At 49.3% G+C, this 24,650-nt stretch overlaps 1 protein-coding gene across 3 annotated transcripts in view; it reads right to left on the bottom strand.

Moving 5' to 3' along the window:
- The window catches only part of CLEC17A (C-type lectin domain containing 17A), a 30,470-nt gene extending 6,681 nt beyond the window's left edge, over window positions 1-23,789 (bottom strand). For 2 of the 3 annotated variants that reach the window (XM_055371980.2, XM_055371985.2), the window contains exons 1-12: window positions 23,670-23,789; window positions 23,439-23,516; window positions 19,195-19,272; window positions 14,563-14,640; window positions 12,380-12,412; window positions 12,247-12,297; window positions 12,129-12,170; window positions 11,614-11,655; window positions 8,318-8,455; window positions 8,170-8,232; window positions 5,538-5,633; window positions 5,168-5,319 (exon numbers count right to left, since the gene is read on the bottom strand). In XM_055371980.2, the coding sequence (XP_055227955.1) occupies window positions 5,168-5,319; window positions 5,538-5,633; window positions 8,170-8,232; window positions 8,318-8,455; window positions 11,614-11,655; window positions 12,129-12,170; window positions 12,247-12,297; window positions 12,380-12,412; window positions 14,563-14,640; window positions 19,195-19,272; window positions 23,439-23,516; window positions 23,670-23,712 (894 nt within the window). In that variant the 5' untranslated portion in view covers window positions 23,713-23,789. Of the gene's footprint in view, window positions 1-5,167; window positions 5,320-5,537; window positions 5,634-8,169; window positions 8,233-8,317; window positions 8,456-11,613; window positions 11,656-12,128; window positions 12,171-12,246; window positions 12,298-12,379; window positions 12,413-14,562; window positions 14,641-19,194; window positions 19,273-19,425; window positions 19,507-23,438; window positions 23,517-23,669 lie in introns of those variants that run through there. The other variant, XM_063701061.1, reaches the window with a different exon arrangement.
- Window positions 23,790-24,650: the final 861 nt, after the last annotated feature.

Raw genomic sequence — 24,650 nt, 5'->3', positions numbered from 1 at the left:
AACACAGGTGGATCACCTGAGGTCAGGAGTTCGAGACCAGCTTGGCCAACGTGGCAAAACCCCATCTCTACTAAAAATACAAAAATTAGCCAGGTGTGGTAGCATGCCTGTATTCCCAGCTACTTGGGAGGCTGAGAGAGGAGAATTGCTTGAAACCAGGAGGCGGAGGTTGCAGTGAGCTGAGATCGCGACAGTGCACTCCAGCCTGGGCAACAAAAAGCGAAATCCCGTCTCAAAAAAAAAAAAATGTGGGGAGGTCAAAGTGCTGGGATTACAGGCGTGAGCCGCCATGCCCAGCCCATTTTAGACTTTTTGACTGCCATGTGATCTCAGTTAGCTAGTGAGTTTAGAAAAAGTTATGATTTTGTAGTTATTCTGGCTATTGTTGCTTTTCGGGTGTGAGTAACACTCGCCCCAGCTTTCCACATCCTGGAATTCTTTGTGTTTTAAGAATTTTTTACTATAATCTATTTCATGTGTTCTACTATAGGCAATGCCAATTGATGTTTGCTTTTATTTATTTGCAGTTTTGATTTCTTCTTTAATCCAAAGTTATCTGGTGACTTTAAAAAAAAAATTTTTTTTTTTGAGTCAGAGTCTTCCTTTGTCTCCCAGACTGGAATGCAGTGGTGTGATCCCAGCTCACTGCACCCTCCGCCTCGCAGGTTCAAGCGATTTTTCTGCCTCAGCCTCCTGAGTAGCTGGGATTACAGCCACGCGCCACCATGCCCAGCTCATTTTTGTATTTTTAGTAGAAACGGGGTTTCACCATGTTGGCCAGGCTGGTCTCAAACTCCTGACCTCAGGTGATCTGCCCACCTCGGCCTCGCAAAGTGCTGGGATTACAGTCGAGCCACTGCAGCCGGCCGACTTTAAACATTCTTAAGGTGATTGAAATTTTTGTAAAAGAAAATATTTCTGTCGTTATAGCATTGTGGTCAAAGAATGTGGGTAATAAAATTTCTGCTTTGACGGAAAAAAAAATGTGGGGAGGTAAAGTCACCATGGGAAGGAAATAATAAATGTGTAGACATGGCAGGCCCCAGAGAGAAGAATCTGGTATCTCATTTCCGGTGAGCTTTTCAGGTGATGGTAAAAACCCCAGATGGGTTTGGAGACTCTAAAAAGCAGAAGGGACCTGGGGACTATTTCCTGGGTAAAGCCCCAGGGAGGTGTCAGAAAATCAGAGAGCGGAAAGGTCTTCCTGTCCCATCAGACTAGATGGAGGCTTAGAAGGCCTCACAGTGTCTTAGACCCCAGAATGGGATAGGAGGAGCAGAAAGATCTCTTGTGCCCAAGAACAGCAGGAAAAGACCTCCAGGCCCAAAAGGCTTTGCTGATGGAAGAGTGGGATGCCTCAGGGGCAGCCTAGATGGCCCAAAGTCTGAGCCCCAGAAAACCAGAAGACTCTTTAACATTTAGAGAGTCCTTGCTATTTCTAGGCACCAAAATCAGAGCAGTTTAAGAAGAGGGAACTCATATGTCTTGGTCATCACTGGATCCCCAATATGTAGAATAGTCTCCAGCACATAGTAGGTGCTCAGGAAATGTTGGTTGAATTAATGAATTAAGAAGTGAGCTATGGGCTAGGCACGGTGGCTCACTCCTGTAATCCCGGCACTTCAGGAGGTCAAGGGGAGCAGATCACTTGAGATCATTAGCTAGAGAGCAGCCTGGCCAACATGATGATACCCTAACTCTACTAAAAAAAAAAAATACAAAACTTAGCTGGGAGTGGTGGCACGTGACTATAGTCCCAGTTACTTGGGAGGCTAAATCAGGAGGATTGCCTGAACCTGGGAGATGGAGGCTGCAGTGAGCCAAGATCATGCCACTGCACTCCAGCCTGGGCAACAGAGCAAGATCCCATCTCAAAAAAAAAATGAGCTATGCTACTTTGCACAGATTGTCTCATTGGATCCTTATCATGACTCACTGAAGCAAGTATTATCATTATGCCCATTTTGTAGATGAGAAAACTGAGGCACAGAGGGGTTAAGTAACCTTCCCAGGATCATTCAGTCTGTAGATGTCCCAGTAGATACCAGTTTGGAGTAAAGACAGCAAAGACCCGATGTGTGCTCCCCTCCACCTTGACCCCACAAAAGCTGTCCCCATTTAGAAGTAAAATGGGAGACCCCAATTGACTGAGAGTAAATGTACACCAGTCTAGTAGAATGAGAACTCAAGAGAGAAACTAAAATGAGTAATTTAAAGGAAATGTAGTTGTATTTCTTGTGAAACTGAGTTAGGGAATATGATTTGCACCTGCCTCATTTACATTACCTAATTTAACTCCTTCAAAAGCCCTGTTTTGGCCAGCCACGGTGGCTTATGCCTGTAATCCCAGTACTTTGGGAGGCCGAGGCAGGTGGATCACCTGAGGTCAGGAGTTCGAGACCAATCTGGCCAACATGGAGAAACCCCATCTCTACCAAAAGTACAAAATTAGCCAGGCATGGTGGTGGGCGCCTGTAATCCCAGCTACTTGGGAGGTTGAGGCGGGAGAATCACTTGAACTCGGGAGGCAGAGGTTGCAGTGAGCCAAGATCATGCTGCTGCACTCCAGCCTGGGCAACACAGCAAGACTCCATCTCAAAAAAAAAAAACTGTTTAACTACTCATACAAATAATGCTATGAAACAGAGGGATAAAAAACAGAAGGGACATGACATACAGGAAAATAATAAGATGATAGACCTAAATCCAACCCAATCAGTAATTATATTAAATGTAAATGGTCTAAAAATACCAATTAGGCTGGGTACAGTGGCTCACACCTGTAATCCCAGCACTTTGGGAGGTGAAGGTGGCAGATCACTTGAGGTCAGGAGTTCCAGACCAGCCTGGGCAACATAGCAAAACCTCATCTCTACAAAAAATGTTAAAAATTATCCAGGCATGGTGGCACACACCTGTTGTCCCAGCTACTTGGTGGGGAGCTGAGGTGGGAGAATCACTTGAGCCCAGGAGGCCAAGGCTGCCATGAGGTGAGGCTGCGCCACTGCACTCCAGCCTGGGTGACAAAGTGAGACCCTGTCTCCAAAAATACATAAATAAGTAAATGAAAACACCAATTAAAAGCCAGAGATTATCAGATCAGATTTTAAAAATCCAAACCCAACTATATACTGTCTGGGAAAAAAAAAACATTTTAAATATAATGACATAAATAAATTAAAAATAAAATGAATAGAAAACATAAACCAAGAGCCTAGGCAACATAGCAAGACCCTGTCTCTACAAAAGTAAAAATAATTTGCTGGGCCAGGCGCGGTGGCTCATGCCTCTAATCCCAGCACTTTGGGAGGCCGAGGCAGGCAGATCACCAGGTCAGGAGATCGAGACCATCCTGGCTAACACAGTGAAACCCCGTCTCTACTAAAAATACAAAAAATTAGCTGGGCGTGGTGGCGGGCGCCTGTAGTCCCAGCTACTCGGGAGGCTGAAGTGGGAAAATGGCGTGAACCCGGGGGTCAGAGCTTGCAGTGAGCCGAGATTGCGCCACTCCACTCCAGCCTGGGTGACAGAGCGAGACTCCATCTCAAAAAGTAATAATAATAATAATAATTTCCTGGGTACAGTGGCAAGTGCCTGGTAGTCCTAGCTACTCAGGAGGGTGAGGCGAAAGAATTGCTTGAGCCTAGGACTTTGAGGCTGCAACGAGCTATGATTATACCACTGCACTCCAGCCTGAGTGACAGAGTGAGACCTTGTCCCTGAAAAACAGAAAAAAGGAAACATAAACCATACTATAGTCCTATGTCTATGGTCAAGACCATGGACTTGAAAGCCGGCTACCTAGGCTTAAATCCCACTAGCTGTAAGTGACTCCAGGCAAGTTGCTTACATGTACTGTAACCTTGACTTCCTCACCTGTGAAGTACAGATGATACATATTGTGTACAAATAGTAATACTACCTAAATTGTAGTAGCAAATCATTAAAGCTATTTACCCATATTCCAATCCTCCTTCTGGTTGCACGGAGGTGAGACTTATTTCCCTACCACCTTAAAAGATAGGCGTGTACATGTGACTTTTGTGAGCAAAAGTAAATGGAAACTCTGACAGTCAATGTATGATTTCCCTCGTCTACTTTCACCATTGGACTATGGAGACTGTCTGTTACCGCAGCATAAAGTAACCCCTCCTAGCCCAGCGTGGTGGCTCACACCTATAATCCCAGCACTATGGGAGGCAGAGGTGGGAGGATCACCTGAAGTCAGGAGTTCGAGAACAGCCTGGCCAACATGGAGAAACCTCATCTCTACTAATAATACAAAAGTTAGCCAGGCGTGGTGGCACATGCCTGCAATCCCAGCTACTCGGGAGACTGAGGCACTAGAATTGCTTGAACCCGGGAGGCAGAGGTTGCAGTGAGCCAAGATTGCACCACTGCACTCCAGCCCAGGTGACAGAGTGAGACTCCATCTCAAAAAAAAAAAAAAAAAGAAGGCCGGGCGTGGTGGCTCACGCCTGTAATCCCAGCACTTTGGGAGGCCGAGGCGGGCGGATCACAAGGTCAGGAGATCAAGACCATCCATCCTGGCTAACACAGTGAAACCCTGTCTCTACTAAAAATACAAAAACAAAATTAGCCGGGCGTGGTGGTGGGCACCTGTAGTCCCAGCTACTCGGGAGGCTGAGGCAGGAGAATGGCGTGAACCCGGGAGGGGGAGCTTACAGTGAGCCAAGATCCAGCCACTGCACTCCAGCCTGGGCGAAAGAGCGAGACTCCATCTCAAAAAAAAAAAAGAAAAGAAAAGAAAAGAAATAAACTCTTCTGACTGGCATACTAATGTATAGGTTGTCGTGAGGATTGCATGTGTTAATGAGTGTAAGATGTAAAGTATTTGGAATACAACCTGAAACATAAAAAGTGCTACCTAACAGATATTAATTATTGTATTTTCATGTTAGAGATAAAACCGATACTTGAAATATACAGAGGTTAAATCAACACAACCAGAATTTGAACTCAAAAACAAAGCATGTCTTCTTAACCTCTGCATGATACTACCTCAGGAAGAGCTTTCTGTTAAAGTTTTAGTAACTGAAAAGTAATTCTAATTTCTTGCCATCCAGGGAAGGGAGGGATGTGTGCATCCTGGAAGAGAAGCAGGCTGTCCCTGAAGGTTCTCAAAGGTTCAGTGGGAAGAACTCACGTGCTCAGCAAAGCTATTGATGATGACCAAGTGAGAGTAATTCTCCTGGCAGAACATCCGGGCCTCATCCCATGACTTGGTGCTTGGGGAGAAGTAGTAACACTTGCCCTCAAAGGGCAGCCAGCCTTCAGGACAGGTAATTCGGCGGCAGTCTGGGAACCAGATAGAATGCTGTCAGGATGGCCCCAGAACCTGAGCCATGTACATAGTATGCCATGTACAGTTGTGCAGGCTGTACACTGCTCAACTCTGGTGAGGGGGAGGGGCACCATTCACATAGACTGCACTGAGAATGACTTCAATGGAGTGATGTAATGTGCCAGCTCTGCCATGCCCCCCATCCCTGGGCAATTCCCCAAGTCTCACTTACCTAATAAGCCCCAAAGTTCCACCAGGGACTGGTTGGTGTCAGCTCTTACGCGGTCAATGTCATGCTTCAGGCCAGCTAGCCCTGCCATGCCAGTCACTGTCAGAAGGGATGGGCTTGAGGGCTACAGACTGAGAACCCATCCTACCCATCCACCACGGACTGCAGACACATCAGAGAGAGAAGCAAGGGTTGTGTTCCCCACTGTGTCCACATTCCAGTGGGTCATGCTTGCGCTCAAAAACCACATGTACAGTGCTCAGAATCCGAGAATGGCTCAGAGGAGGGATCAATCCCGGGGATGTGGGGAAAAGTAGGGGTGGTGGGCACCCTGAAGGAAGTGGGTTTTAAAGGAAGAAAGTGATTCGATAACTGTGAGGTGAGGAAGAGGCACATTAGGCAGGGACTATCTTAAAAGCAAAGATGCAGGCTGCCCATGGTGGCTCACACCTGTAATCCCAGCACTTTGGGAGGCCGAGGTGGGCAGATCATCTGAGGTCAAGAGTTCAAGACCAGCCTGGCCAACATGGTAAAACCCTGTCTCTACTAAAAATACAAAAATTAGCTGGGCGTGGTGGTGCATGCCTGTAATCCCAGCTACTCAGGAGGCTGAGGCAGGAGAATCACTTGAACCCGGAAGGCAGAGGTTGCAGTGAGCCAAGATCACACCATTGTGCTCCAGCCTGGGCAAAAGAGTGAGACTTCATCTCAAAAAAAAAAAAAAAAAGCAAAGATACAGAGGCAAGTATGTTGTGGTGAGCCGGCAAAGCCTATAAGAGTAGAGGGAAAACTCAGAAAAGCTTGAGATCAAAGTAGAATGAGCTCAGATGCCTGGATCCTTTATTTTATTTTTTTTAGACACAGTCCTGCTCTGTCCCACAGGCTGGAGTGCAATCGTGGTTCACTGCAGCTTCGACCTCCTGGGCTCAAGTGATTCTCCCACCTCAGCCTCCTGAGTAGCTGGGACTACAGGTACATGACATCATGACTGGCTAATTTTTTAAAATTTGTTGTAGAAACAAGGTCTTGCTAGGCCGGGCGCAGTGGCTCATGCCCATAATCCCAGAACTTTGGGAGGCTGACGCAGATGGGTCACCTGAGGTCAGGAGTTCGAGACCAGCCTGGCCAACAGGGTGAAACCCCATCTCTACTAAAAATACAAAAAATTAGCCGGGAGTGGTGGCAGATGCCTGTAATCTGAGCTACTCAGGAGGCTGAGGCAGGACAATCACTTGAACCTGGGAGGGGGAGGTTGCAGTGAGCTGAGATCGCGCCACTGTACTCCGGCCTGGGCAACAAGAGCAAAACTCTGTCAAAAGAAAGAAAGCAAGAGAGAAAGAAAGTAAGAAGGAAGGAAAGAAGGAAGGAAGGAGAAAGAGGGAGAGAAGAAAGGAAGGAAGGAGAAGGGAAGGGAAGGAAGGAAGGAAGAAAGGAAGGAAAAAGAAAAAGAAAGAAAGAAAGAGAGAGATAGTGAGAGAGAGAGAGAGAAAGAAAGAAAGAACAAACAAACGAAAGAAAGTCTTGCTGTGCCCAGGCTGGTCTTGAACTCCTGGCCTCAAGGGATCCTCCCACCTTGACCACCCAAAGTGCTAGGATTACAGACATGAGCCACTGTGCCCAGCCTAATATGTGGATCCTTGAATGCCAAGCTAAAGGTTTCACCTTGGACTCTGGACAATGAGAAGCCATTGATGGGTTCTGAGCTTGCTTGTTATGAAGCATAGGGTGAGGCAGTGTGGAATGGAGAAATATTCAGACTTCGGCAGTCATGATGAAGGCCAACCCAGGTCAAAAGATTCTTCTATAATTAACGTGTGTATTATCACTACTCCCCCATGAACTCTTCCCTTTTTCAACACTCGCTAGCTCAGTAGCTGGCCCTTCAGTTGGACAAAACAGAAACACAGGTTTTAGGCCAGGCACGAAACACTTCAGGAGGCTGCGGCAGGAGGAATACCTGAGGCCAGGAGTTTGAAACGAGCTTAGTCAACATAGTGAGACCTCTTCTATACAAAAAAAAAAATTTTTAACCAGCCGGGTGTGATGGCATGCGCCTATGTCCCAGCTACTCAAGAGGCTGAGGCAGGAGGATCTCTTGAGTGTGATCATGGCTCATGATCAACCTCAAACTCCCTGATTCAGGAGATCCTCCCACTTCGGCCTCTTGAGTAGTTGGGATGACAAGCACACACCACACACCACCACACCCGGCTAATTTTTTTTAGAGATGGAGCCTTGCTGTGTTGCCCAGTCGGGTCTCGAACTTCTGGCCTCAAGCAATCCTGCCTCAGCCTCCAAAAGCGCTGGGATTACAGGCATGTGCCACTGCACCTGGACCAGTGTGTATTTCATACTTAGAGCTCATCTCAGTTTGGACTGGCCACATTTCAAGTGTTCAACAGCCACATATGGCTTGTGGCCACCATATTGGACGGTGGAGGTCTGGACACATATACACATGCACGCTTCACACAGTCAGACAAGGACTGTGTCTGACATGTTTACCATTTTAACCCCCTGGTACCTAGCACAGTGCCCAGCAAAGATAGGGATGAGGTTGGATCTTGGAGTTGGATCTGAGGATTGGGTTAGGGCTCAATAGGAGTGGCATGAAGGAATGACTGAAAGCACTCACTATTTGTTCGCCACGTCATCTGCTGAAAGCTTAACATTCTCAGTTCTTCCATCAACTCCTGGTCTATGAAGAAGAGTCCAAATTGAGCCCAGGTCCTCCTGTGCACCCTCCCCAATCTCTCCCCATGTCCCTTCCTGGCCCTACTCACACTTAATCAGGGTCACAGTGAGACCAAGGCAGCCCAGGAACAGGGAAGTCACCACCAGCAGACACAGGTACACCATCCACCTCTTCTGGCAGCAGCCAGGACCTCCAGACCTCTGATTGAGCCAGGGGACTGGAGTTGCTGGGGAGTGGGGATGGGAACAGAGAGACTGATACTGGGGCTTCAGAGAGTAAGGAAGAGACTCTTAAGTCTTTGTCCAAGAGCAGGGGGCAGAAGTCTGTAGTCATGACCGTTTCAGCAGATGAAGTCAGCAAGAGAGGGTTACGGAGAGTGAACCCTGGGGAGGCTCAGGGTCTTTTTGATGCATTTACGGTGTGCTAAGCATCATGTTGCATCCTTCTCTTTTTCCTTCTTTCCTTCTTGAAACAAGGTTTCACTCTGTCATCCAGGCTGGAGGGCAGTGGCACAGTTATAGCTCACTGCAACCTCTAATGCCTGGGCTCAAGCAATCCTCCCACCTCACCCTTTCAAGTAGCTGGGTCTATAGATGTGTGCCACTAGGCCCAGCTAATTTATTTTATTTTTTTGTAGAGATGGGGGTCTCGCCATGTTGTCCAGGATGGTCTTGAACTCCTGGCACCAAGAGATCCTCCCTGCTTCAGCCTCCCAAAGTGCTGGGATTACAGGCGTAAGCCACTGTACCCAACCTACATCCTTCCTATCTTATTGGAGTCTCATCCTTATGATGTAGGTTATAAGCATTATTCCCATTTTGCAAGTGAGTAAACTGAGGCTTGGTTAGGTTAGGCATGACTTGGACACAGCTTTGTTCTTAATATCTATGATGCATCATCTTCTACTCTCCAGAAACCCCTGCCCAAGTTGCTCCTAGGTCAAGGAAGCTTGTGGACCCCGGCTTCTAGAGCAGAGAACATTTCCCATATCTTATGCAAGCAGATACCTGAGTTTCTGGAGATCTGGCCTAGACTCAGAGAGGAGAAGCTTCTTTTTCTTTTTAAACATGGTCACAACAACACCATCACTACCTCCACCATCACCACCATCATCTCTACCAACAACACCATCACTACCTCCACCACCACCACCATCATCACTCCCAACAACACCATCACTACCTCCACCATCACCATCATCAATCCCAACAACACCATCACTACCTCCACCATCACCACCATCATCACTCCCAACAACACCATCATCACTCCCAACACCATCACTACCTCCACCACCACCACCATCATCACTCCCAACACCATCACTACCTCCACCATCACCACCACCATCACTCCCAACAACACCATCACTACATCCACCATCACCATCATCACTACCAACAACACCATCGCTACCTCCACCATCACCACCATCACTACCAACAACACCATCACTACCTCCACCATCACCATCATCACTCCCAACAACACCATCACTACCTCCACCATCACCACCATCACTCCCAACAACACCATCACTACCTCCACCATCACCATCATCACTCCCAACAACATCATCACTACCTCCACCATCACCACCATCATCACTCCCAACACCATCACTACCTCCACCACCACCATCATCACTACCAACAACACCATCACTACCTCCACCATCACCATCATCACTCCCAACAACATCATCACTACCTCCACCATCACCACCATCATCACTCCCAACGCCATCACTACCTCCACCACCACCATCATCACTACCAACAACACCATCGCTACCTCCACCATCACCACCATCACTACCAACAACACCATCACTACCTCCACCATCACCACCATCATCTCTACCAACAACACCATCACTACCTCCACCACCACCACCATCATCACTCCCAACAACACCATCACTACCTCCACCATCACCATCATCACTCCCAACAACACCATCACTACCTCCACCATCACCACCATCATCACTCCCAACAACACCATCACTACCTCCACCATCACCACCATCATCACTCCCAACAACACCATCACTACCTCCACCATCACCACCATCATCATTCCCAACAACACCATCACTACCTCCACCATCACCACCATCACTACCAACAACACCAGCACTACCTCCACCGTCACCACCATCATCACTACCAACAACACCATCACTACCTCCACCATCATCACCATCATCTCTACCAACAACACCATCACTACTTCCACCATCACCACCACCATCACTCCCAACACCATCACTACCTCCACCACCACCATCATCACCAACAACACCATCACTACCTCCACCATAACCATCATCTCTACCAACACCATCACTACCTCCACCATCACCACCATCATCATTACCAACACCATCACTACCTCCATCATCACCACCATCATCACTACCAACACCATCACTACCTCCACCATCACCACCATCATCTCTACCAACAACACCATCACTACTTCCACCATCACCACCACCATCACTACCAACAACACCATTGCTACCTCCACCACCACCACCATCACCAACACCATCACTATCTCCACCCACCATCACCACCCTAACACTATCTCACTACCATTATCAATATTAACAGCACCATCACCACCTCCACCTTCACCACCATCATTACTACCAACAGCACTGTCATCACCAACACCATCAATGCCTTCACCACCACCATCATCATCACCAACAACATTGTCATTGTCAACAATACCATCACTGCCTCTACTATCATCACCAACACCATCACCACCAGCACCATCACTACCACCACTATCATCATCACCATCTCACTAACACCATCACTACCTTCATCATCACCACCACCACCATCACCAACAATACCATCACTACCTCCACCCTGCATTACCACCATATCACTGTTTCCACCATCATTACCATCATCAATACCAACAACACCATCACTATCTCCACCATCACCACCATCATCAGTATCTCCACCATCACCATCAGCACACAACAATGCCATCACTACCTCTACCATCGTTACTACCACCAACCATCCTCTTCCTTTCCATCATCTCCTTCCTCATCCTTCCATCACAATCACCAACAGAACCATAAGTACCATCATCATTATCAAAAACAAAACAACCACATAACTCTGGTCCTCAGAAGGACAAAAAAGAATACACGTTTGCAAACTCTGATGTCAAGGAATGGCTTTCTCACTTAGAGCAGCGCTCACTAGACTAACTCAGAACAGTGCAGCAGGTCCTGAAGGAGCAGCTTCTTAAAGGAGAAGTTCCTCTGACTCAGGGTCTCACTGTAGAGCCATAGGTCTCAATCAGATACACTAGCCACTGTCAGAGGGGAAATGGGAGGACACTTACCGGCCAGGGATGGCTGCAATGGAGAAGGCTCAAGATTCACAGCTGAGAGAAAGGGGGAGAGAGGTTTATTCAGAAGATGCCAAAGACTCTGTCTTCCAAGATCAACAACCTCTGTTTTGTTCTCTGGTCAGAATTTAGGGGGCTGGCTGTGGGCAGTGGCTCACGCCTGTAATTCCAGCACTGTCGGAGGCTGAGGCGGGTGGATCACCTGAGGTCAGGAGTTCGAGACCAGCCTGGCCAACATGGCAAAACCCCATCTCTATTAAAAATACAAAACTTAGCCGGGTGTGGTGGTTCATGCCTGTAGTCCCAGCTACTCAGGAGGCTGAAGCAGGAGAATCACTTGAACCCAGGAGGCAGAGGTTGCAGTGAGCCAGTATCGCACCACTGCACTCCAGCCTGGATGACAGTGAGACTCTGTCTCAAAATAAATAAATAAATAAAAATTGGGGGATTGAAAGGAAACATCCAGGTATCCCCTCTTAGGCATCTTAAAGGGTCTTCCCACTGCTCACCCAGTTGAGGAGGTGGACAGGTGACAGCGGCAAGGTCCAGGCCTAGAAGAGATGAGAAAGTCATTTCAAGAAGGGCTTCAGCCAGGTGAGCAGGAAGACCCCAGCTGTCAGCTCTCACCTGTCATGTTCCGGGGCTTGCAAGGAAGTGGGGGTTTCTCTGTTTCCTTTGCTGAGGAGGGAGGAATGGTTGCTCAGGCCCAGAGCAGGGCAAAGCCAGCTCTGGGTCTCCTACACCCCCAGCCCCAACTCACCTGCCCTTGGAGGTCTTGGTGGAGCACTTGAACCTGGAGAAGAGAAGCTCAGGGTGAGGGCTGGGCTGAGGATGGGAACGCGCCAAGAGGAAGTGATGGAAACAGGGTTAGGATTGCAGTGGAGGATTGGAGATTAGGTTACAGATGGGGTTGGACGTAAGAATGCAATTGGGATTAGGGATGGAGATGGGATTAAGCTAGGGTGACCAACGAACCTAGATTGTCTGGGTATCTCCCTATTTTATTTTATTTTTTATTTTATTTTATATTTTTTGAGACAGAGTCTTGCTCTGTTGCTCAGACTGGAGTGCAGTGGCGTGATCTCATCTCACTGAAACCTCCGCCCCCTGGGTTCAAGCAATTCTGCCTCAGCCCCCTCAGCTGGGATTACAGGCGTATGCTACCACGCCCAGCTAACTTTTATATTTTTAGTAGAGACAGGATTCCACCATGTTGGCCAGGCTGGTCTCGAACTCCTGACCTCAAGTGATCCACCCGCCTTGGCCTCCCAAAGTGCTGGGATTACAGGGCTGAGCCACCGTGCCCGGCCATGTTTTTCTTTTGTTTGTTTGTTTGTTTGTTTTATGAGACAGAGTCTCTCTCTGTCTCCCAGGCTGGAGTTCAGTGGCGCGATCTTGGCTCACTGCAACCTCCGCCTCCCAGGTTCACACCATTCTCCTGCCTCAGCCTCCCAAGTAGCTGGGACTATAGTTGCCCACCACCACACCCGGCTAATTTTTTGTATTTTTTTAATAGAGACGGGGTTTCACTGTGTTAGCTAGGATGGTCTCAATCTCCTGACCTCGTGATCCACCCGCCTCAGCCTCCCAAAGTGCTGGGATTACAGGCGTGAGCCACCGCACCCAGCCCGTGTTCTATTTTTTTAAAGACAGTGCCTTGCTCTGTCATCCAGACTGGAGTGCAGTGGTGCCATCATAGCTCACTGCACCCTTGAACTCCCGGGTTCTAGCAATCCTACCACCTCGGCCTCCTGAGAAGCTGGGACAACAGGCACACATCCCACAACTGGCTGATTTTTTTAATTAGAAAAAAAAATGTTTTCATATAGCTGGGGGTTTCACTGTGTTACCCAGGATGGTCTCTTTTCTGGGGCTCCAGTGATGCTCCCACCTTGGCTTCCCAAAGTGCTAGAATTACAAGCATGAGCCACCACACCTGGCCCAAACTTCCCTTTTTTTTTTTTTTTTTGGTAGAGATGGGCGTCTTGCTATATATTGCCCAGGCTGGTCTCGAACTCCTGGCCTCCAGTGAACTCATGGCTAAGTGATCCTCCCATCTTGGCCTCCCAAAGCAGTGGGACTACAGACACACACCACTGCAACCAGCCCAAACCTCCACTTTTATATCCTCTGATCAGATTCTTGTTGAACCCTGGGCTATGCCTTGGGTTTATTGAGATCCAAGATTAAATAAAGCCCTGGGCTTTGAGTGGTAATGAGAGGACATTGAGGAGCCCACAGTCCACTCCCAGTTTCTCAAGCACCAGCTTTTATGACTCGGGGACTTTGCAGCCAACAATTCTTTCCTGTGCTTCTCTACTTAAGAAATGTCTGCTCGGCCGGGCGCGGTGGCTCACACCTGTAATCCCAGCACTTTGGGATGCCAAGGCAGGCGGATCACTTGAGGCCAGGAGTTTGAGACCATCCTGGCCAATATGGTGAAACCCTGTCTCTACCAAAAATACAAAAGTTAACCGGGCATGGTAGCAGGCGCCTGCAATCCCAGCTAATCGGGAGGCTGAGGCAAAAGAATTGCTTGAACCCAGGAGGCGAGGTTGCAGTGAGCGGAGATTGTGCCACTGAACTCCAGCCTGGGTGACAGAGTGAAACTCCATCTCAAAAAAAAAGAAAAAAAGAAAGAAATGTCTACTCATCCCTCAAGTCCCACTCCAAAGTCCCTTCCTCTAATTGAGCCCTCAGTCCCCCAAGGATTTTGCCAATCTCCTGATCCTTCCTCTCTCAACCCTGCTCACCAAGGCTGTGTCCAAACCCGCCTCTGCCATCAGACTGACAGGTCCTCCTGGGCAGGGTGTGGGTTGCACGGTGCTCGGCAAGGTCTGTGTAGAGAGGAGACTGACTGTGTGTCTACAATGCCCAGCCAATGCCTCCTGGAAACCCTGTTCCCTGTATTCCCCCAGGCCATACTCCAAAAAGTCCTCTTACCTGGCTTGGGAGGAAGGTCCTTGTAGGGAGGTGTTGAGTTCTCATAATCATCATCCTCCTCCTCCTCCTCCACGGTCCCTTCCAGGGGAAAGGCAAGTCAGAGCCCAGCCATTCCCTCCTCCCTCCATCCCTCAAGCCCTGGTCTCTGCCTCAGCTGCCCCATGATGGGGATTCTGTACCCTGGATCTTGACCACACCTGGGCCCCAGCCCCAGCCTGGCCAGGGCCTTACCTGGTGGGTCTGGACACCCAGCGATAGTATACATGTTGTGCATGGCTACAGCTAACACCAGGAACATGACAAGTGGTAGCCAGGTCTTGTCGCTCCTACTCAGATGTCTAAGGCATCTGTCTGTTTTCCTTTCCTTTCAAAGTCAAGTACAGGCAAATCCATCTTGGGGGGAAGCCCCCAGACCTCACACAAACACACACACACACACACACACACACACACACACATTTTTCTCCGGAGTTTGGATTCACACACGGAAGAAACAATGGGCCGGGAGTGGTGGCTCACATCTGTAATCCCAGCACTTTGGGAGGCTGAGGCTGGCAGGTTGCCTGAGTTTGGGAGTTCGAGATCAGCCTGGGCAACCAACATGGCGAAACCCCGTCTCTAACAAAAATACAAAAACTAGCCAGGCATGGTGGTGCGAGCCTGTAATCCCAGCTACTTGTGAGGCTGAGGCAGGTGAATCACTTGAACTCAGGAGGTGGAGGTTGCAGTGAGCTGAGATCGCACCACTGCACTCCAACCTGAGTGACAGAGTAAGATTCTGTCTCAAAAAAAAAAAAAGGAGGAAGGAGAAACAATGACAATAGCCCCCATTGCAGTGAGCCAAGATAGCGCCACTGCACTCCAGCCTGGGCAACACAGTGAGATTCTGTCTCAAAAAAAAGGGCCAGGCGCAGTGACTCACGCCTGTAATCCCAGCACTTTGGGAGGCTGAGGCAGTCGGATCACAAGGTCAGGAGATCGAGACTATCCTGGCTAACATGGTGAAACCCTGTCTCTACCAAAAATACAAAAAATTAGCCAGGCGTGGTGGCGGGCGCCTGTGGTCCCAGCTACTCAGGAGGCTGAGGCAGGAGAATGGCGTGAACCTGGGAGGCGGAGCTTGCAGTGAGCCGAGATCGCGCCACTGCACTCCAGCCTGGGCGACAGAGCAAAACTCTGTCTCAAAAAAAAAAAAAAAGAAAAGGAAAAAGAAGAAACCATGACAACAGCCACCCCCCTCCCCACTCCCAGTTGAGCTCCCCTACAGAGCACCAAGTTCTGGGTGGAAGAGATGGATAAACGTCTTCCTGCAATCTAGACCAGAGAGACAATAAACCAGTAAAGAGACACAGAAATAGGCTGGGCGCAGTGGCTCATGCCTATAATCCCAGCACTTTGGGAGGCCAAGGCAGGAGGATCGCTTGAGGCCAGGAGTTCAAGACCAGCCTGGGCAACATAGCAAGACCCTATCTCTGTAAAAAAAAAAAAAAAAAAATTAGAAAAAACCATCCAGGCATGGTGGTGCACACCTGTAGTCCCAGCTATCGGGAGACTGAGGTGGAAGGATTGCTTGAGCTCAGGAGGTTGACACAGCAGTGAGCCATGATTGCACTACCACACTCCAGCCTGGGCAACAGAGGGAGACCCCACTCTTAAAGAAAAAAGAAAAGAGGCTGGGCATGGAGGCTGTAATCTCAGCACTTTGGGAGGCCGAGGCAGGCAGATCACCTGAGGTCGGGAGTTCGAGACCAGCCTGAGCAACATGGAGAAACCCCACCTTTTCTAAAAATACAAAATTAGCCGGGCACGGTGGCACATGCCTGTAATCCCGCTACCAGGGAGACTGAGTCAGGAGAATCACTTGAACCCGGGAGGCAGAGGTTGCTGTCAGCCAAGATTGCACCATTGCACTCCGGCCTGGGCAGCAAGAGTGAAACTACGTCTCAAGAAAAAAAAAAAAAAAAGTAAAGAAATCAAGAAACATTAAAATATGTTTTTATATAGACTAAGTATTACTGCTCTAAACCTAATAAAACAGAGCAATAGGGATAGGATAAAAGCTAATGTAGAGAGGTCATCAGGAAGTACCTCCTGGAAGTGGTAACATTTGTAACAAGATGTTAAGGGGATAGGTGTTAAGTATTCCCCCACATTCCATGGTGAAGTACCAGGGCACTGGGTCAGTTATCTATGGCTGCATAACCAATTACCCCAAAATGCAGTGACTTAAAACAACCACAAGCATTTATTATCTCACAGTTTCTGTGGTTCAGGAATCTGAGAGCAGCTTAGCTGGGTAGTTCTAGCTTGAGATCTCTTGTGTGATTGTAGTCAAGATGTTGCCTGGGACTGCAAGTCATCTGCAGGCTTGACTGGGGCTAGAGGATCTGCTTCCAAGATGATGCACTCACATGGCTGTTGGTGGGAGGCCTCAGTTCCTTGCCATGTGAGCCTCTCCAAAGGGATGACTGGGCATCTTCACAACATGGCAGAGGCAAAGATAGAAGCCACCATGCTCCTATGATCTAGCCTCACAAGTCACAAAGGATGGTCTCCACTATACAGTATTCTATTTATCACATGGACCAGCTCTGAGTCGTTGTGGGAAGAGACTACACAAGGGCACGAATATGAGAATGTAAGGGTCACGGGGAACCCATCTTGAAGGCTGACTACCACAGTCATCTCTGCAGAACTTACAGGCCCTGAGAGTCATATGAGTCGTATATGTAGACCCTGAGCTTCACATGAGGCTTTACAGTGACTCATGCCTGTAACCCCAGCTACTCAGGAGGTTGTAGTAGGAGGATTGCTTGGACCCAAGAGCTCAAGGCTGCAGTGAGCTATAATTGCACCACTTCAGGGCAGCCTGGGTGACAAGCAAGACCCTGTCTCAAAAAAAATTTTTTTAAATTCTCTGGTTTCCTCTCATAAAAACTAATGAGCAGACAATTCACAGTTCTCTTCTCTGTGTGTCTCTTTGAGGGTTTGGATGGAAGGGGAAGGAGGGATTTCGAAACACAAAAACATAGTTGAGTTTGAGGATGGGGATGAAGATGAGGTGGGGTTTGGATTAGAATTGGTGTTGGGATGGGAGGGATGGGATGGAAAATGGGTTGGGGACAGGGATGGATGTGGGTAAGGTCATGATGTGGTTAGGATGAAGAACAGAGTCCTTGCCAGGTTTGGGAATGGGGAAGGAGTCGAGGCTGGGCTATAGTAGAGAGGGTGATGAAGTTGGATTGGAGAGTGGATGCTGGGCTGCATGTGGATGTGGGGACAGGACTGTGCTTTTGGAGCAGACGTGGCCCTGAAGAAGGGAATGGGATTGGTTGGTCATATATGTAGACCCAGGGCTTGAGGGTCACATTAGGACCATAAATTGGAAATGGGGCAGTGAAACAACACAGCACAGGTCACCTCCTACCTCAGGCAAGTCCCACCATATTTCTGGACCTCCCAGGTGGCCCCATTCTGGACTCAGAGATGGGAGATATACAGCCTCAGCCCTCACAGAATGGCCCCTGTCTAAGGTCACCAGGACCAGGCCATCAGCATATCTCAGGGATTTTCTGTTTTGGGCCCCCGGGATCTCTCATGGCCTCAGGGTCCGTGGTGGCAGTAAACTCAGGAATACCTCAAAAACCTCCGGTTTCATTTTCTCTATTTTTTTAGAAGTGGGGTGGCGCTATGCTGCCCAAGCTGGAGTGCAGCGGCTACTCACAGGAGCAGTCGCACTACTGATCAGCTCGGGGGTGTCGAACTGCTCCGTTTCCAACCTGGAAACCCCTCCTCAGACACCTTAGGCAACCTGGTGGTCCCTGCTCCCAAAACATCACCATATTGATGCCAAACTTAGTGCAGACGCCCGATCACCTAGTTCACAATAGCCCAGAACTCCTGGGCTCAAGTGATCCTCCTGACTCAGCCTCCCAAGTAGCTGGGACTACAGACATGTGCCACCACACACGGCCCAAACCTCTACTTTTTTTTTTTTTGGCAGAGATGGGGTCTTGCTATGTTGCCCCGGCTGGTCTCAAACTCCTGTCCTCAAGCAATCCTCCCACCTCGGCCTCCCAAAGTATCAAGACTACAGACGCACACCACTGCAGCTGGCCCAAACCTCCACTTTAACAACCACTTATCAGTCTCTTGTTGAACCCTGTGCTATGCCTTGGGTTTGAGATCCAAGTCTAAATAAAACCTGGGCTTTGGGTAGAAAGGTGAGGAGATTGGGAGCCCACAGTCCACTCCCAGTTTCTCAAGCACCAGCTTTTGTAACTCAGGGACTTTAAAACTAACAGTTCTCTCCTGGACTTCTCTTCTTAAGATATGTCTACTCATCCCTCAAGTCTCACCCCAAAGTCCCTTCCTCTAATCGAGCCCTCAGTCCCCCAAGGATTTTGCCAATCTCCTGACCCCTCCCCTCTCACCCTGCTCACCAAGACTGTGCCCAATCCTGCCTCTGCCATCAGACTGACAGGTCCTCCTGGGCAGGGTGTGGGTTCCACAGTGCCCGGCATGGGCTGGATACAGAGGAGACTGACTATGTGTCTACAATGCCCAACCAATGCCCACTGGAGACCCCGTTCCCTGTATTCCCCCAGGTCACACTCCAAAAAGTCCTCTTACCTGGCTTGGGAGGAAGGTCCTTGTAGGGAGGTGTTGAGTTCTCATAATCATCATCCTCCTCCTCCTCCTCCATGGTCCCTTCCAGGGGAAAGGCAAGTCAGAGCCCAGCCATTCCCTCCTCCCTCCATCCCTCAAGCCCTGGTCTCTGCCTCAGCTGCCCCATGATGTGGATTCTGTACCCTGGATCTTGACCACACCTGGGCCCCAGCCCCAGCCTGGCCAGGGCCTTACCTGGTGGGTCTGGACACCCAGAGATAGAATACAGGTTGTGCATGGCTACAGCTAACACCAGGAACATGACAAGTGGTAGCCAGGTCTTGTCCCTCCTACTCAGATGTCTAAGGCAGCTGTCTGTTTCCCTTTCCTTTCAAAGTCAAGTACAGGCAAATCCATCTTGGGAGAAAGCCCCCAGACCTCACACAAACACAAACACACACACACATACACACACACACACACACACACCTTTCTCTGGAGTTTGGACTCACACATAGAAGAAACAATGGGCCGGGGGTGGTGGCTCACGTCTGTAATCCCAGCACTTTGGGAGGCTGAGGCTAGCAGGTCGCCTGAGTTTGGGAGTTCGAGATCAGCCTGGGCAACCAACGTGGTGAAACCCCGTCTCTACCAAAAATACAAAAACTAGCCGGGCGTGGTGGTGCGCGCCTGTAATCCCAGCTACTTGTGAGGCTGAGGCAGGTGAATCACTTGAACTCAGGAGGTGGAGGTTGCAGTGAGCTGAGATCATGCCACTGCACTCCAGTCTGAGTGACAGAGTGAGATTCTGTCTCAAAAAAAAAAAAAAAAAAAAGAAAGCAAGAAAAAGAAGAAACAATGACAACAGCCACCCCCCTCCCCGCTCCCAGTTGAGCTCCCCTACAGAGCACCAAGTTCTGGGTGGAGGAGATGGATAAACTTCTTCCTTCGATCTAGACCAGAGACACAATAAACCAGTAAAGAGACACAGAAATAGGCTGGGCTCAACGGCTCATGCCTATAATCCCAGCACTTTGGGAGGCCAAGGCAGGAGGATCGCTTGAGGCCAGGAGTTCAAGACCAGCCTGGGCAACATAGCAAGACCCTATCTCTGTAAAAAAAATTTTAGAAAAAACCATCCAGGCATGGTGGTGCACACCTGTAGTCCCAGCTATCAGGAGGCTGAGGTGGGAGGATTGCTTGAGCTCAGGAGGTTGACACAGCAGTGAGCCATGATTGCACTACCACACTCCAGCCTGGGCAACAGAGGGAGACCCCACTCTTAAAACAGTAGAAAAGAGGCTGGGCGTGGTGGCTCGTGCCTGTAATCTCAGCACTTTGGGAGGCCGAGGCAGGCAGATCACCTGAGGTCGGGAGTTCGAGACCAGCCTGACCAACATGGAGAAACCCCATCTTTTCTAAAAATACAAAATTAGCCGGGCACGGTGGCACATGCCTGTAATCCCGCTGCCAGGGACGCTGAGTCAGGAGAATCACTTGAACCCGGGAGGCAGAGGTTGCTGTCAGCCAAGATTGCACCATTGCACTCCGGCCTGGGCAGCAAGAGTGAAACTACGTCTCAAGAAAAAAAAAAAAAAGTAAAGAAATTAAGAAACATTAAAATATGTTTTTATATAGACTATTACTGCTCTAAACCTAATAAAACAGAGCAATGGGATAGGATAAAAGCTAATGTAGAGAGGTCATCAGGAAGTACCTCCGGGAAGTGGTAACATTTGTAACAAGATGTTAAGGGGATAGGTGTTAAGTATTCCCCCACATTCCATGGTGAAGTACCAGGGCACTGGGTCAGTTATCTATGGCTGCATAACCAATTACCCCAAAATGCAGTGACTTAAAACAACCACAAGCATTTATTATCTCACAGTTTCTGTGGTTCAGGAATCTGAGAGCAGCTTAGCTGGGTAGTTCTAGCTTGAGATCTCTTGTGTGATTGTAGTCAAGATGTTGCCTGGGACTGCAAGTCATCTGCAGGCTTGACTGGGGCTAGAGGATCTGCTTCCAAGATGATGCACTCACATGGCTGTTGGTGGGAGGCCTCAGTTCCTTGCCATGTGAGCCTCTCCAAAGGGATGACTGGGCATCTTCACAACATGGCAGAGGCAAAGATAGAAGCCACCATGCTCCCATAATCTAGCCTCACAAGTCACAAAGGATGGTCTCCACTATACAGTATTCTATTTATCACATGGACCAGCTCTGAGTCGTTGTGGGAAGAGACTACACAAGGGCACGAATATGAGAATGTAAGGGTCACAGGGAACCCATCTTGAAGGCTGACTACCACAGTCATCTCTGCAGAACTTACAGGCCCTGAGAGTCATATGAGTCGTATATGTAGACCCTGAGCTTCACATGAGGCTTTACAGACAGTGACTCATGCCTGTAACCCCAGCTACTCAGGAGGGTGTAGTAGGAGGATTGCTTGGACCCAAGAGCTCAAGGCTGCAGTGAGCTATGATTGCACCACTTCAGGGCAGCCTGGGTGACAAGCAAGACCCTGTCTCAAAAAAATTTTTTTTAAATTCTCTGGTTTCCTCTCATAAAAACTAATGAGCAGACAATTCACAGTTCTCTTCTCTGTGTGTCTCTTTGAGGGTTTGGATGGAAGGGGAAGGAGGGATTTCGAAACACAAAAACATAGTTGAGTTTGAGGATGGGGATGAAGATGAGGTGGGGTTTGGATTAGAATTGGTGTTGGGATGGGAGGGATGGGATGGAAAATGGGTTGGGGACAGGGATGGATGTGGGTAAGGTCATGATGTGGTTAGGATGAAGAACAGAGTCCTTGCCAGGTTTGGGAATGGGGAAGGAGTCGAGGCTGGGCTATAGTAGAGAGGGTGATGAAGTTGGATTGGAGAGTGGATGCTGGGCTGCATGTGGATGTGGGGACAGAACTGTGCTTTTGGAGCAGACGTGGCCCTGAAGAAGGGAATGGGATTGGTTGGTCATATATGTAGACCCAGGGCTTGAGGGTCACATTAGGACCATAAATTGGAAATGGGGCAGTGAAACAACACAGCACAGGTCACCTCCTACCTCAGGCAAGTCCCACCATATTTCTGGACCTCCCAGGTGGCCCCACTCTGGACTCAGAGATGGGAGATATACAGCCTCAGCCCTCACAGAATGGCCCCTGTCTAAGGTCACCAGGACCAGGCCATCAGCATATCTCAGGGATTTTCTGTTTTGGGCCCCCGGGATCTCTCATGGCCTCAGGGTCCGTGGTGGCAGTAAACTCAGGAATACCTCAAAAACCTCCGGTTTCATTTTCTCTATTTTTTTAGAAGTGGGGTGGCGCTATGCTGCCCAAGCTGGAGTGCAGCGGCTACTCACAGGAGCAGTCGCACTACTGGTCAGCTCGGGGGTGTCGAGCTGCTCGGTTTCCAACCTGGAAACCCCTCCTCAGACACCTTAGGCAACCTGGTGGTCCCTGCTCCCAAAACATCACCATATTGATGCCAAACTTAGTGCAGACGCCCAATCACCTAGTTCACAATAGCCCAGAACTCCTGGGCTCAAGTGATCCTCCTGACTCAGCCTCCCAAGTAGCTGGGACTACAGACATGTGCCACCACACACGGTCCAAACCTCTACTTTTTTTTTTTTTTCCGGCAGAGATGGGGTCTTGCTATGTTGCCCCGGCTGGTCTCAAACTCCTGTCCTCAAGCGATCCTCCCACCTTGACCTCCCAAAGTATCAAGACTACAGATGCACACCACTGCAGCTGGCCCAAACCTCCACTTTAACAACCACTTATCAGTCTCTTGTTGAACCCTGTGCTATGCCTTGGGTTTGTGATCCAAGTCTAAATAAAACCTGGGCTTTGGGTAGAAAGGCGAGGAGATTGGGAGCCCACAGTCCACTCCCAGTTTCTCAAGCACCAGCTTTTGTAACTCAGAGACTTTGCACCTAACTGTTCTCTCCTGGACTTCTCTTCTTAAGATATGTCTACTCATCCCTCAAGTCTCACCCCAAAGTCCCTTCCTCTAATCGAGCCCTCAGTCCCCCAAGGATTTTGCCAATCTCCTGACCCCTCCTCTCTCACCCTGCTCACCAAGACTGTGCCCAAACCCACCTCCGCCATCAGACTGACAGGTAGTCCTGGGCAGAGTGTGGGTTCCACAGTGCCCAGCATGGGCTGGATACAGAGGAGACTGACTATGTGTCTACAATGCCCAGTCAATGCCCACTGGAGACCCCGTTCCCTGTATTCCCCCAGGTCACACTCCAAAAAGTCCTCTTACCTGGCTTGGGAGGAAGGTCCTTGTAGGGAGGTGTTGAGTTCTCATAATCATCATCCTCCTCCTCCTCCTCCATGGTCCCTTCCAGGGGAAAGGCAAGTCAGAGCCCAGCCATTCCCTCCTCCCTCCATCCCTCAAGCCCTGGTCTCTGCCTCAGCTGCCCCATGATGTGGATTCTGTACCCTGGGTCCTGACCACACCTAGGCCCCAGCCCCAGCCTGGCCGGGGCCTTACCTGGTGGGTCCGGGTACCCAGTGATGGAATACAGATTACGCATGTCTAGCACAGGGAACCTGATAAGTGGCAGCCAGGGCTTGGCAACCTCTGCCCCCTGTCTCTCCGACTCAGGCGTCTGGGGGCTCTCTCAGTTCCCTTTTCCTTTCAAAGTCAAATACATGCAAATTCATCTTGACAGGAAGCCCTCAGACCTCACACGTGCTCGCACAAACACACACACACACACACACACACACATACACACAGAGCCTTTCTCCCCAGTTTGGATTCACGCACAGAAGGAATAATGACAACTGGCCTGGTGTGGTGGCTCTCGCCTAGAATCCCAGCACTTTTAGAGGCTGAGGTGGGTGGATCACTTAAGGCCAGGAGTTCGAGACCAGGTTGGCCAACATGGTGAAACCCAGTCTCTACTAAAACTATAAAAATTAGCCAGGCGCGGTGGCAGGCGCCTGTAATCCCAGCTACTCAGGAGGCTGAGGCAGGAGAATCGCTTGAACCTGGGAGATGGAGGTTGCAGTTAGCCGAGATCGCGCCACTGCACTCCAGCCTGAGTGACAGAGTGAGACTCTGTCTCAATAAATAAATTAATTAATTTTTTAAAAAACATTAAATATAAATTAATTAATTAATAAAGGGTCTTGAGATGGATGGGTTATCCTGGATTATCTAGGTGGGCCTTAAATGGCTTTACAGGCCAGCCACGGTGGCTCACGCCTGTAATCCCAGCACTTTGGGAGGCCAAGACAGGCAGATCACGAGGTCAGGAGATCGAGACCATCCTGGCTTACACAGTGAAACTCCGTCTCTACTAAAAATACAAAAAATTAGCTGGGTGTGGTGGTGGGTGCCTGTGGTCCCAGCTACTCGGGAGGCTGAGGGAGGAGAATGGCATGAACCCAGGAGGTGGAGCTTGCAGTGAGCCGAGATCGCACCACTGCACTCCAGCCTGGGTGACAGAGCGAGACTCCATCTCAA

Source organism: Gorilla gorilla, chromosome 20 (genome assembly GCF_029281585.2).
Source record: "Gorilla gorilla gorilla isolate KB3781 chromosome 20, NHGRI_mGorGor1-v2.1_pri, whole genome shotgun sequence".
Taxonomy (NCBI): Eukaryota; Metazoa; Chordata; class Mammalia; order Primates; family Hominidae; genus Gorilla; species Gorilla gorilla.
The sequence above is the reverse complement of the archived record's forward strand: the minus strand, read 5'-3'. Positions and strand labels throughout refer to the sequence as shown.